The sequence below is a fragment of the Tachyglossus aculeatus genome, chromosome 18 (assembly GCF_015852505.1).
Source record: "Tachyglossus aculeatus isolate mTacAcu1 chromosome 18, mTacAcu1.pri, whole genome shotgun sequence".
NCBI classification, from domain to species: domain Eukaryota; kingdom Metazoa; phylum Chordata; class Mammalia; order Monotremata; family Tachyglossidae; genus Tachyglossus; species Tachyglossus aculeatus.
Genome location: NC_052083.1, coordinates 620,592 through 635,224, shown reverse-complemented (window position 1 = coordinate 635,224; position 14,633 = coordinate 620,592). Strand labels below are relative to the sequence as shown.

Sequence of the window (14,633 nt, the reverse complement as noted above, 5' to 3'; positions counted from 1 at the left end):
CTTTAGTAGCAATTGTTTTGCAGGGTGAGATAAGCCATGCAATTGTTTTGGGGGTGAGATAAGCCAAGGACCAGAGCCAATGGGTAGCCCCAGAACTACAGCCACCCAGAGCGCCACAGCCTCACACTCAAGAAGGAAACAGATTTCCACTTTGAGTTCTCCAGGAGTCAGGAAAAGGCTGGTTTAAGATGGCCACATTGCAGTCTTCATTTTCCTAAACTCATAAAAATAATCAACTGCAGTTCTAGCTTTGAAAAACATCTATCATTTAGACCAATCTGGACAGCAAGTGGACATTTCACAGATGTGCTGAACCACTCCATTAAAAATCTCAAGTCTGAATTTTTTCTGCTCTCCCAGTCCCAAGCAGAACCAATGATTCCGAGCCATCACCACAAAGCTGGAACTTGTTGTGTCAGCAGCAGTCATTGGAGTTGGCTTTAAAAGCTCTAATCTCCCACTTGGTTATTTAGGTCACCCAATGCCCTCAGTTTCCCCAGAGCACAAGTTTTCACCAGGCAATTTGGCTGGAACGCCACTAGGAAATTTGGGTTCCCCCATCTGACAGTGTGTGTGCACAAGCGTGGCAGCATCAGGAGAGGTGGTTTGCTCTGGTGCCAGTTGTCCAATCAATCAATCATATTTATTGAGCGCTTACTGTGTGCAGAGCACTGTACTAAGTGCTTGGGAAGTACAAGTCGGCAGCATATATGTCCAGAACACATGATTCACCAGGAACACCACCTATGCATGGTGGGAGAACTGCACGCCCCCTTAGTACACTGCCAGACAAGAGAGTGGCACCCAGCTAAGCCACAGGATGATTACGCATGGCACTTGTGTTTTTCAGAGGTGGTGGGTTCATGGTGAAAGAGGACTGAAAGCATCAGGGTCCAGAAAAGGCCCGAAAGAAATTAACCAATGTTGCTCCTGGAATTTTGCTCTTTGAGGCACTCACATCTTTCACTCATCTGAACTGCATCAATTTGTACTTCCCAAGCGCTTAGTACAGTGCTCTGCACATAGTAAGCGCTCAATAAATGCGATTGATGATGATGATGATGATGATCTGTAGGCCTCATCATCATCATCATCATCATCATCATCAATGGTACTGAGTACTTACTATGTGCACAACACAATATTAAGCACTTGGGAGAGTACAATACAAAAGAGTTCCTCAAGTAAAGAACTCTTTTACCCCCAGCCTAGGCAGGGCAGCTGTCCTGACACCCTTGGACTTCATCTCACCCACTCACTCTGATCACTTTTTTTTAAAGGTTTAAATTCACTGCTCTCTCGTACAATCACTTTTCCTACACCAGTCTAGGCTTCCAACAACCAGGGAGTGCAAAGGAATCCTAAGGATTCTTCCCTAGAGCACTGAGAGGGAAATTGCTGAATATCCAGCCTAAAATACATACTGAGGTAACTGAGAAGATTTCTGACAGCAAAGTGGTCAAACCCCAAAAAGCAGACTTGGATTCATTGTAAACAAATATGAGCACGGATTTCTCCGATTCCATTACAGATCACCTACAGCCCCCTTGTATTTTCCTTTCCCCCTTAGCGTGTTGGCTGGAAACTCCTGGCCCCCGGCAGGAGGGACCCTGTTCCTTACAACAAGAACCCCACATAGCCAAACTAGCATCCCCAGGTATTCACAAACACAAACACTCAGTACATTTTCATTTGTAAAATTTAGGCCAGTTGGGTTTGAGTAGGGAGAAATGCATCTCCAAGGTTACACAGTCTAGAGTCAAATAACATTTTTAAAAAACGATCACATACAACTATGAAAATAAATTATTTGCATCAGACTTGCTATTTAAAGCACCTTCATGTTAGCTTTACGTATGTGTTCGGTGGGGAGGAGGAAGGATGGGGATGGATGAGGAAGGGAGGAGGAAAAGAGGCTGGGCGGGATGGGACTTTTCAAACAATTCATAAGGAAAACGTAACAAAAGTGCTTTTGCATTGGAAATGGGAAAACGAAACTCACTGGGTGAGTGGACTAGTCCCCACTGTCATCACATGAAGTCTTGCATAAAAGCCCTGGGGTCAGACTCGGGGGAAGGGCAGCTGCCTGCCCAATTTACAGGAAAGGTTTTAGGCAGAAAGCGCCAGTCTGCTCTTCCCCGGCCCACCTCTGCCCACTCCTGCCTCCGAGGGTAGCAGGAGAAGCAGTGAGTAGGCTCACCGGAGGGTCACAGTACAGGTATGGCACATGCTTGTTCATGCCAGAACCCATCGAGGGCTGCAATTCTGTCCCTGCTGGCAACATTTTGGCTCTTTTCAGGGTGGGTTTCTGGAGTCTTAGAGCAAACTAGAATTTTATTCAAAATTCAGAGGTAGCCTTTTTCTGCATCTGCTTGCTAACTGAAGACACTAAGAAACCACTAGCTGTAGTGATTTGGCCAAGCCAATACATTCACTTTAGATAATAAAACAAAATGGCAAAGCACTCTGAATCTGCAGAAGCTCGGGCACGTAGCCTAATGGATCACATATCAGAGTCACACATACACAAAAAACAATTCTAGGAGAACACACCTCACTTAATGCCACCCTCCAGCAGTCCACCCAAGGATGGCTAAGCCCCAGAGCTGGAGCTTGCTGATATGAGCTTGCTTGCTGGTCACCCCTAGACCCAACACTCACACCCTACCTGAGGGATGGAAGTTCTGTCCTGGCCAGGAAACCAGAGGGGAAGCAGTCATGGGCTACTGGCCCGTGACCCTAACCTCGTGTGGCAGATAAACCCGGGGGGTTGGCTTCCTGGGATTCAGTGAAAGTCACCTTACCAAATGCTGCTTTGATAACTGGATCAAGTGCTGAAGGTGTAAGGAGAAAATGCTCTGTTTACAAACTACACCAAAAGAAGCTCAAAAGCAACAACCACAAAAAAGTGTTCTACATTTTAACAATTCTCTTTCAAAAAGAAGTTTTAATCTCTTGCGGAGAAAGTCTACTGGAAATAAAGATTGAAAAATGCCCCTCTAGAAAACTAATGAGAAAAAACATGCAAATCTGTCCTTCATGATTTGTCAGCCAAACACACAATGAAGCAAAAAATAAAATTAAAACCACACACCTCTAACATCTTAATACTGTAAAATGTGGCAGTATCTGAAACACAAATTACAATGTCTAGTATTCATATTATTTCTACTTTTGCTATTCATAATTCATAACACTATTTACAGTATTTTCAAACAGCTACAGCAGATGCGAAAAGTCTGACACAGTAAAGAGGAAGTTCTCAAAAATCAGTGCAATTATTCCGCTCGAGTTGAAGGTTTCCTTACAAAAAAGACCACATGGTGAGTTTTGGAGCATTTGAAAACACACACACACACACACACACACACACACACACACACACGCACACACACTCTCACCCCCCCCCCCCCCCAATAAAAGACACAAAAGTACTGCAACAGGGTGCCCCAGGGTCGAAACCTCCAGCATGACCACCAAGGAGAAGGTCATTTGGGGAAGAAATTATGTCAATATAAATAACAGTATTTGCATTTTGAACATGAGAACAAAGATGGATAATAATTCCATTTGCCGTACATTCCTTTCTTGGATTAGGGATGAAGCAAGTTCAAAAGAGATCACAGACAATTCTCTTATGGCTGCTCCATGCCATGGGAATTGTCTCTAGATTCAGTCTCCATCCAAACTTTTCCTTGGACATTTTCCCCACCCAACGACTCAAAATGAGGCCATTGTCCCCAAGAATGAAAATGCCCATGAAGCATCCTTAGCTACAGACTTGAATTTACCCCATGTAAGAGATCAACACAACCTGGAGGAAGAACATGATCCTAGAGATTAGCCTGTGGTGGACAGATGGACTGAGGTATCACGACTGTAAATTAGCAAGGACGGCCAAAGGATTGCCAATGTGGCCTATACCAGAAATCCCTCATATATTTCATTATAAAATGGCTGCCCTCAAATGCCACTTAACATCTATTATCGAGACTTCTGCAACCAAGCAAGGGGCCTTTCAACAGCACTGATCACCACAGCCATGGCTGAAAGGCATTCCTTAAAAACAAACTGACATTAAACAGAAATCCATTAGATATTTGTATGGGTAAGACAAATTAATGGGAGACTGGAGGTTATTGTCAATTGTGGGAGGTGGGCAGAGGGGAGAGAAGGGGAGCTTTTAAAAAATAAAATCCCTCCTTTCTGCCCAATTTTCTACTAATCTAACAGTTTTATCCAACTGCTACTCAACCCGCTCTTTTGTGCCAAGAAAATGAAACTAAGGGTCATCAGCTTGAAGCTCAATGGATAGAAAAATATTCACCAGTTCACCCACCTATTTTTAAAATATCACATTGCAGTCACTGAAACCTTTTGCATTAGACTATCCAATTAGCCTAAATCAAGCCAGATCACTTAGAAGAAAAGGGTAGAAACTTGGATATCTATCTTTTCTAAAGCTTGGAACTGATCCATAATGAGGCTCTCTGACCATCAATAAGTAGTTTGAGGAGCTACCTGCAGGGCCATCTGATCAGCTCCAGACCACAGGCTCCGGGCTCACTCCTGCGGTGAGAAAACCTCCTTCTGCGGCCGCAAATCCAAGCGCTTGGGCGGATGAGGTGCCCACAGGGCATTTTCTTCTATGGTTGGGAGTGAGGGCAAGGCTGTTCCTTTCCTCCAGGCTGTTCTGAAGGGTGCAGGCAGCAGGGAGCAAGAGCAATGGGACTCGCCAAAGATCAATCAATCGTATTTATTGAGCACTTACTGTGTGCAGAGCACTGTACTAAGCGCTTGGGGAGGTCCTTCAGCCTTCACTGCCACCAAGCTCCCAGCGGTAGCTGATTTCATCTGCACCCGAGACACGTTGGAGGCGTGGTGGAGGCTGAGCTGCTGGTGGAGTGGGACTGGCTCCGGCGAGAGCCCCTCACTCAGGACATCCTGGACCCCCAGTTCTGGAGCTTGTTCTAGAGTTCCATGTGGCCTCAGAGGATTGTCGCTACCTTAGTTCTTCAAGAATACTTCTTTTGTGTGTAGCCCTCCATACAACATAAATCATTTACCTGAGAAATTCTACTTTTAAGAACCATTTTAATTTTGAGCACGGCGATGGTTCAGGGGAACACCATCCCCCTGCCTGAAGACATTTCAGTCCGCTCATGCTGTGGAAAGTACACGTCTTTACAAATAAGCTGCTGCAGGAGCCGAGAAACTACCACGGAAATTCACTCCCTACAAAGGAGCGTCCTTCACATTCTGAAAGAACAAAGCATTCTGGACGATTCTGCCACGGGCCTGCCTGCCGCTTGATGGCCCAGGGTCCAGCCCTCATTTTGGAAAGCACTTCTCCTCACTGCCCAGATTTGAGGTATTGGGCTTTCTTCACTCACTGGTGATCACAGGCCCAATTCCCATCGGTCCCACAGGCAGGGGCTCGGATGGCCAGGCTGGGGCAAATTGCAGTAAGAAACCCCAGACAGTTTGGAAAATGGCTGAATCAATTCAGTTTTCAGTTTTGTGATACAAACTCCCCCCCGCCAAAAAACTCCCCCAAAAACCATCTCCCAGGCTGAATCTCCTCCTGAAGTTAAAGCTCGGAGTAGCTTCCCCCTGCTGAAAATAGCAGGGAGGACAACATTTACTGGCAAAGTAACTTTTGAACCTGTTTTTGCTATGAAAGTGACCCCAACATTGATTTCAACAGCAAGAAAGGGACCCTACCATTTCATCATTTGCCCAACCAGCCCAGCAACCCAGGCCAGGTGTCAACCCAAACTTGAGAACAGGTTAAGAGCCTCAAGCTTAATTAAATGCAGTAGAAGACTGACTACCCAGGCCTGAGTTTTGACCAGAGACAGGGCCGACAGGACCCTCCTTGCCAACCCGGCCGTCGACCATCTCAACGGCCAACAGTAAATAATAATAATAACAATAATAATGGTGGTATTTGTTAAGCGCTTACTATGTGCAAAGCACTGTTCTTGTGGGGCAAGGGTGGCTGGAAGCAAGCTGGAAATGGAGAAAGCTAAATGAAATAAATGAAAAAAAAAGGTTACCTTTTTATATATCAACCTGCACACTAAACACAGACTTGACGGAGAATAGTGTACAAGGACAAAATGATATCAACACAGTGTTCTTGTTTTTTTTCTCACTAAATTGTTTGTGGTGTCTCTTAGTGCAATGGATTTATACCAGAAACATGATGTGCACAACCCCCAGGGTGCGCGCACACGCACACACACACACACACACACACACACACCTCTACTACTTATCGATAACCCATCAATGCTTTTTCTGAAGACAATGTCGCAATCTCTCTTGCTACCAACCTTATGCATAACAAACAAGAGATTCTTCTCCCTCCACAAGTAAACTTCAGTTTCCTAAGAGTTATTTTACTGCATAGATTCTATGAAACGTGCCTAACCCAACAATAAACAGAGGACCACTTTCCGGTATTTAACTTCTGCTTCCCAGTAATCAAAGAATAAATACAATTTCATTTTGTGCTTCAACGGATGGAGGATGGAGGTGGCAAGTGTGCATTACCTGTACTGTGCAGGTAAAAAACACTGCAGGGCTGTGAGCACACTTAAACCCAGTATTATAGGCTATACAACACACACTGTACATAACTCTGATTCCTAGCACACCAAAGTCAATTGCATATTCCTGTACTTTAAATGCTAGCATCCACATGATATGGTTTTAATTTATAGAACCCAAAGCACTCTTGATATGTTAACAGAAATACGAGGAGCACTCCCTAGTAAATAATATGAATAATTGAATCTAATCTATCACATTAATACTGTGAAATATATATCATTTTTTACATTAAAACACAACAGTGAAAAAGGATTGTACTGTATTTATCACCACAGACCCGTATTATTTAAAAACTTTGGAAAGGAAGTGTCACAGTCCTACAGGACAAATTGTATGATTAGCTGTCAGTTTGTTTTCCTTTTTTTTTTTTTATAAAATTTTATTAAAATGGCACTTCCGTGCCAAACTCACTGGACCTATTAAAGTTTGAGACACACATTCCTATTTTCGGTAATAGATTCATAGTTCAATCTAAGAAAAACATTATTTGCAGCAGAATAAGAGACATTTACGAAAAAACCTCAGAAAATAAATCTGCGCCTTAACGCCCATAGAAAGTTCTTTGAAAGACAAGTTTAGGACCAGAAGAAAACAACACTTTCTGAATGCGCCCGGAATGGCCAAGGCTCTAAAACCAGAAGTGTTTAGTTCTGCATTTGCGTTTTAACACAAGTCACTGCTTTTTAGCCTGTCAATTTTGAGGTGAAGCAGGTGTTTCCAGATTATTGAAAACAAATGGCAAAGGTAAGGAGAGTTTTTGTAAAGCCCTGAGATTGCAGCTCTTGGTTTAAATTTTAGGAACCAGGGGTCTGTATTCTGACAAACAGCTTATAGACTTTGGCAAACCACATATCCAAAAACTGTGGCATTTTGTACAGGTCTGCAGTTCAAAATCCAAGTCTGAGCTTCAGGTCGAAGGGCAAGAAGAACCCAGGGAAACGGAGTCACAGCCCGCTCCTTGCTGGCCGGTACCCTGGGCGGGCAGCGCATGGGACTGAGAGCAGCTGGTCTCCCGAGCATCCAACTGTTCCGAATCGCTAAACATTAAAACATGTCAAGCAAAGTACATGGTCCGCAGGGTGTCCTGGTGAACTTGAACGGCCTTCGCAAGTGCTTGGTGGTCTCTGCCATTGCTCTGACCAGATGTGTGGCTGCCTTCAGCACTGTGTGGGAGAAGGGGGTGGGGGGGGGGAGAGATGAGGGAGAGAGAAAGAGGAAGATTCCTATTCAGTTGACCCCAGAAGAGAGAATGTTCATCTACAGACAGAGAATTGACCCGATACAAGGCCCTTTGGCGGCCCCCCCAAGGAAAGAATGTGTCCCACCCCTTCCCTCCCGTGGAACTGAGAGAGAGATTGGGGGTCCAGGAAAAGCCACAGACCCACTTGGGCCCAAGCGGGTGGGGCAGTGGATAAAGGAGAACCTTCTTCCAAACAGGATCAGGAAGCCGTTCAACCTCTTGGTCAGCAGTGCCGTGAGCACAGACCAACGTGCCTGCACAGACCCCAGGGAAGCTCTTGGGCATAAAAGGAATCGGGCTGACGTGAAGAATTTGAAAACTCCAAAAACAGTAGCCATGGGTCTGTAGTGATCTGCATGCCCTGCTGCCAGGTTCAGTGTCAGTATTCCTCCAGGAAGCATGGAAATAGGGGAGCCAAAGGACTCTCTGGCATCTACCACGTTGTCAACAAGTCTGTAAGTTAGCGGCAAACCTGTCTTTTCCCAAACTCACTCTTCACTTTCTAACTCGTCTCTTCAGTTTCCCAATCCACTGTACGCTACTGGCTGCACGCTGGCTAAAAGGAGGCCTTGGATCCTTGGCTGCACACTACCAACTCCTATTTTTCAGAGTAGCGGGGAAGGAAGCCAGAGAAAATCTGAATCCCTCTCCGTTCATCAAACCAGCTCCAGAGGCTCCCCTCGGGGCTGCCAATGAGCTGTCCCCGAGGCCTGGTTGCAAGGTAATAAGCAGAAAGTAGACTCCACCACGACTCACCTATCGTGTTCCTTATCCACCAGATGGTATCGGGCCCGAAAGGCGACGAGGTGCGCATAGTACGCTGGGGCGGGGATGGAGACAGAGCGGGTGCAGCGAACATAGGTGTGGCACAGCTGGTAAGTCAGAATCTGCAATTCATCTGAAGAGAAACGATTGTCATCCCAAAGGACGTGATAGTGAGAAGGCCTGCTTGTTCCCTAAAAGTTGATTAGAGATTTCACATTCAAAATGCAATAAAAAACACAGTTAGCAGACGATTACATTCTTTTATTCCTTCCGTTCATCAACATTTATTAGGGAGCAAGTCATAATGGGAAACCCCCAGGGATTGGTCAGAGAATAATAATAATAATCATAACATTAATGATAATGATGTTGATGATGATGGTATTTGTTAAGTGCTTACTATGTGTCAAGCACTGTTCTAAGCACCGGAGTAGATATAAACTAATCAGGTTGGACATAGTTCCTGTCCCACACAGGCCTCCCAGTCTCATTTTACAGATGAGGTGACTGAGGCAGAGAGGTTAAGTGACTGGCCCAAAGTCACACAGCAGACAAGTGGCAGAACTGGGATTAGAACCTATGATCCTTGAACCAGGTGTCCCCAGAATCATCAGCTGTCTAGTTGGTGCAGTTCTTCCTAAGCTTCTCTCACTAGAGACCTTCCCAGCCAGACAATACAATCTCAATTCCAAACATGAAAATATTCCTCAAAACTTCCTGAAACCCCCTCCCTCCAATTTGGGGGGGAGAAAAAAAAGACAAAAGTCCCCAGTTTATGTAAGTTATGGACAGATTGATACTCTCACGTTTCTCAAAATTGCAAAATTATACTATGTGTATTACAGGACAAATATATAACTGAAAAAGAATAATGATTATGATGATAATAATAATAATGATAATTATGGTGTTTATTAAGGGTTTATTATGTGTCAAGCACCGTACTAACGGCTGGGGTAGATGAAAGATAATCGGATTCTGTCCCACATGGGGCTCACAGTCAAAGTAGGAAGGAAAATAGGTTCTGAATCCCCATTTTAAAGAGTAGGAAACTGAGGCCCAGAAACGTTAAGTCACTTGCCCTTGGTTACACAGCAGGTAAAGAACAGAGCCAGGATTAGATCCTCCGACTCCCAGGCCCCAGCTTTTTCCATGGAACACTCCCCAGGGAAGGTTTTGCATTTTTTAGATGTGGCTGGAGGGCTGGGCTCCCTGCTCCCTTTCCAGGGCAAAAGTTACTTCTAAAGGAAAATAGAAAGCTCCAATTCTTTTATTACTTCTGGCTTCTAAGAAGCAGGATTTGGAACCAAATTGATTTTTTGGTTAAAAATAATTTAAAAGCCTAAAATGGCAAGGCATTTTCCTGCAGAAATTCCACAGGGGGAATCCCCTGAAATATCACAGAGCAGGAGGTAAATAAAGGTCAACAGTCCCTCAGGAGAGTGGGCAGCTAGGTTAGGCAAAGATAAAGGGACAAAGGAGATTTGTGTGTGTGTGTGTGTGTGCGCGCGCGCGTGTGTGCGTGTGCGCACGTGTGTGTGTGTGTGTGTGCGTGTGTGCGCACGCGCGCGCATTTGGTGAGCCCGTCTTCTAGACTGTGAGCCCGTTGTTGGGTAGGGAGCGCCTCTATATGTTGCCGATTTGTACTTCCCAAGCGCTTGGTATAGTGCTCTGCACACAGTAAGCGCTCAATAAATAGGACTGAATGAATGGTGGGGGGTGGGGGGAGTGAGGCTTATTTTGTTTTGAGGCTCTTGCCTGACCTCTGGCAAATGAACAGCTCCCCAGGGGCTTCCAGCTTCTGGTTCTGTCACTGACCAGCCACCACTTCTGCCCGGCAGAGTTTCCAGCTCCAGGTGCTCTGCCACACTCCTGGCCAATCTGCCTACTCCAAGTGTGGACACAGAATTCCACAGACCTGAGACTCTTCTCTATGAGGAAGCTCCCTGGCTAGAACTCGGATGGGACATATAGCCATGGGACAGCAGGGCAAGTCAAAATTATCCCAGAAGCCCAAATTCTCCAGGTGCCAGGAAAAGCCCATGACAATCCCTTCCAGCCATACCTGAATACCAGCATGACTACACAGGTAAAAGTCAAATTCAGATGGGTGGGTGATTTTTGTGTCCACGGTTGTACCTGCTGGAATGTTTCCACTCTTCCCAACCTAAGGAAACACAAGACTCATATTAGGCAATGAAGAGGTTTTGTTAAAAGAATGGGAAATGAGAGAATTTTTACACACACACAAACCAGGTTATCAGCTTCCAGCTGATTCACATTTACTTTAGCATCAAAACGATCAAACACTGTAGAGATTTTGGAACAAAATTAAGCATTCTTATTAGAACTGAAAAATTGAATTTGTATTGGAAAACTTGTTCCTCTAGACAGTAATATTTCCTCCTAATGTGGAACACAAAGGTTCAATACTAAAATGTGGACAGCTAGAATTTCGGGGATGAAATCCCTAAAAGGAACCTCCCTGGGTGGCATTATTCGGGTCATTTTCGATTCAAACTGTGGAGAGATGGGCAAAGGGCACTTGTACATTGGTATTGAAACATCACCGAGCAAGAAAGCAGAGACCTGAATTCAGCTCGGGGAGCCTGAGAAGCTCTCTCGAGGGAACAACCAGACACACTGCAAACAGATTTCCATTAGGACAGCAAGCCCACAAGGACGTTCAGCCAACCTGCCATAATGCAAAAGGATTCTGCAATGTCTAGCAAGGCTGGTGAACCAAGCACATGCCCATTTTACTAGAAACAAAATAAAACTTCTGTCTTTGGGAGAGAATTTAGAAGGCACGCTTATCTGACAGAAAGTTGCAAGTTCCGGAATCAGAAATTTAGTTAAGAGAGTCAGTTAAATTGCAAGACCAATATGTGGAATTGAGGATAACTTCCACGTAGGAGTCACTACTGAACGTGAAATCATTGCTCCAATACGGAAGGTTGGGAGTGAAGCTACTTGCTGGAGCTCTGCTGAATTTTTTTGTAGCTATAAGACATTATGGGAGGTCAGCTCCATCAGTTAAAAATAAATTTAAAAACTCCAGGTCACTCATTCATTCATTCATTCAATCGTATTTACTGAGCGCTTACTGTGTGCAGAGCACTGTACTAAGCGCTTGAGAAGTACAAATCAGCAACATATAGAGATGGTCCCTACCCAACATCGGGCTCACAGTCTAGAAGGGGGAGACAGACAACAAAACAAGTACATAGGTGGCAATACCACCAGAATAAACAGAATTATAGCTGTATACACACCATTAATAGAGTAATAACTATGTACAAATAAGAGTAATAAATATGTACAAATATATACAAGTGCTGTGGGGAGGGGAAGGGGATAGGGCAGAGGGAGGGAGGGAAGGAGGAGAGGAAAGGTGGGGCTCAGTCTGGGAAGGCCTCCTGGAGGAGGTGAGCTCTCAGTAGGGCTTTGAAGGGAGGAAGAGAGCTAATGTGGCAGATGTGTGGAGGGAGGGCATTCCAGGCCAGAGGTAGGACATGGGCCAGGGATCAACAGCAGGACAAGCGAGAATGAGGCACCGTGAGGAGGTTAGCAGCAGAGGAGTGGAGTGTGCGGGCTGGGCTGTAGAAGGAGAAAAAGGAGGTGAGGTTGGCGGGGGTGAGGTGATGAAGCTGAGGGTGAGGAGTTTTTGCTTGATTCGAGGGTAGACAGGCAACCACTGGAGATTTTTGAGGAGGGGAGTGACATGCCCAGAGCATTTCTGTACAAAGATAATCCAGGCAGCAGAGTGAAGTATAGACTGATGCGGGGAGAGAGAGAGGAGGATGGGAGATCAGAGAGGAGGCTGATGTAGTAATCCAGTCGGGATGGGATGAGAAACTGAACCAGCAAGGTAGCGGTTTAGATGGAGAGGAAAGTGCAGATCTTGGCGATGTTGTGGAGGTGAGGTCGGCAGGCTTTGGTGAGGATTGGATGTGTGGGGTAAATGAGAGAGCTAAGTCAAGGATGACATCAAGGTTGTGGGCTTGTGAGACGGGAAGGATGGTAATGCTACAGTGACGGGAAAGTCAGGGAGAGGACAGGGTTTGGGAGGGAAGATATGAAGCTCAGTCTTGGACATGCTGACCTTGAGAGGAAGGTCAGGCACCTTCCTCTTCCATTCATGTCAAAGCAAGCTTCACGCCCTAAAGTTGCATTTTTATTCTTAAAGGGAAATATCTCTGCCCCAAATTGTTATATACTAGAAAATAGAAGAAATTAACAAAATACACTGTGTCATTGGCAGATCAGCATTTGGCAGTTTCAGGATTCTTGCCGACCCTTAAGGCTAAACTAGAAGACAGGAATAGAGTTCCATGTGACCTTAGCAAAACAGGAAAATTGGTGCTGTTACAACAGGGTGACATGCAGAGCATAAGTTCTTGGAAGAGTAATAATAATAATAATAATGATAGCATTTATTAAGCACTTACTTTGTGCAAAGCACTGTTCTAAGCACTGGGGAGGTTACAAGGTGATCAGGTTGTCCCATGGGGGGCTCACAGTCTTCACCCCCATTTTACAGATGACGGAACTGAGGCCCAGAGAAGTGAAGTGACTTGCCCAAAGTCACACAGCTGGCAATTGGCAGAGCCGGGATTTGAACCCCTGACCTCGGACTCCAAAGCCCGTGCTCTTTCCACTGAGCCATGCTGCTTCTCTAATACAACACAGTTGGTAGACATGCTCCCTACCGACCAGGAGCTTACAGATTGTAAAATAATAAGATGGCAAAGGCTGACTAGTCCCAGTTAGGACAGAAAGGAGGTCCGAGTTGACCAGAGAGTAGGAGGCAACAATGTAATGCTGCTGTATTAGGAAGAGTAAAGGCAATCCCCAATACGAGATGTTTTGAGCTTTATAAGACATGGGTTTTAACTTTACAACATCAATCTCCTTTGTGGCCTGAGAAATACTTGGAACTTACCCGTTCATTCTTGTCTGTACAAAACAGTCTGGTGTGATGTCTCTTCTGCACCACTATAAAGGTAATCCCTGGCTGGTAGTCTTTTTCTAACTTAATACATGCCTCTCTGATAGCCAACAGCTCATGATGGAGAACCTAAGTGAGAAAAGACACTACATTTGTAGACAAGGTAAAGGAGTTTTCCAGCCAGTATTAAGTCTGTTGGATCACCCCCTTCTCCTCAACACTCTATCCAACCTTGGCTTCACAGACTCCGTCCTGTCCTGGTTCTCCTCTTATCTCTCCAGCTGTTCATTCTCAGTTTCCTTTGCGGGCTCCTCCTCCCCACTCCCATCCCCTTACTGTTGGGGTTCCTCAAGCATCAGTTCTTGGTCCCCCTTCTGTTCTCTAGCTACACTCACTCCCTTATAATAATAATAATAATGTTGGTATTTATTAAACGCTTATTATGTGCAAAGCACTGTTCTAAGCGCTGGGGTAGATACAACGTAATCAGGTTGTCCCACTTGGGGCTCACAGTCTTCATCCCATTTTACAGATGAGGGAACTGAGGCCCAGAGAAGTGAAGTGACTTGCCCAAAGTCACACAGCTGACAAGTGGCGGAGCCGGGATTTGAACCCCTGACCTCTGACTCCAAAGCCCAGGCTCTTTCCACAGAGCCACGCTGCTTCCCTTGGTGAACTCATTCACTCCCAAGGCTTCAACTATCATCTCTATGCTGATGACACCCAAATCTACGTCTCAGCCCCTGCTCTCTCTCCCTCTCTCCAGGCTCGTATCTCCTCCTGCCTTCAGGACATCTCCATCTAATAATAATAATAATGGCATTTATTAAGCACTTACTATGTGCAGAGCACTGTTCTAAGCGCTGGGGAGGTTACAAGGTGATCAGGTTGTCCCACCGCGGGGTCACAGTCTTCATTCCCATTTTACAGATGAGGTAAGTGAGGCACAGAGAAGTGATTTGCCCAAAGTCACACAGCTGACAATTGGCAGAGCCTGGATTTGAACCCATGACCTCTGACTCCAAAGCCCGTTCTCTTTCCACTGAGCCACGCTGCTTC

General features: G+C 45.3%; 1 protein-coding gene across 1 annotated transcript in view; it reads right to left on the bottom strand.

Annotated features, from left to right (window-relative positions):
* Window positions 1-3,451: 3,451 nt before the first annotated feature.
* The window catches only part of AGO2 (argonaute RISC catalytic component 2), a 75,164-nt gene continuing 63,982 nt past the window's right edge, over window positions 3,452-14,633 (bottom strand). Inside the window, exons 16-19 of the mRNA XM_038760021.1 lie at window positions 13,569-13,703; window positions 10,689-10,790; window positions 8,615-8,814; window positions 3,452-7,781 (exon numbers count right to left, since the gene is read on the bottom strand). Of these exons, the coding sequence (XP_038615949.1) occupies window positions 7,673-7,781; window positions 8,615-8,814; window positions 10,689-10,790; window positions 13,569-13,703 (546 nt within the window). The 3' untranslated portion in view covers window positions 3,452-7,672. The remainder of the gene's footprint in view (window positions 7,782-8,614; window positions 8,815-10,688; window positions 10,791-13,568; window positions 13,704-14,633) is intronic.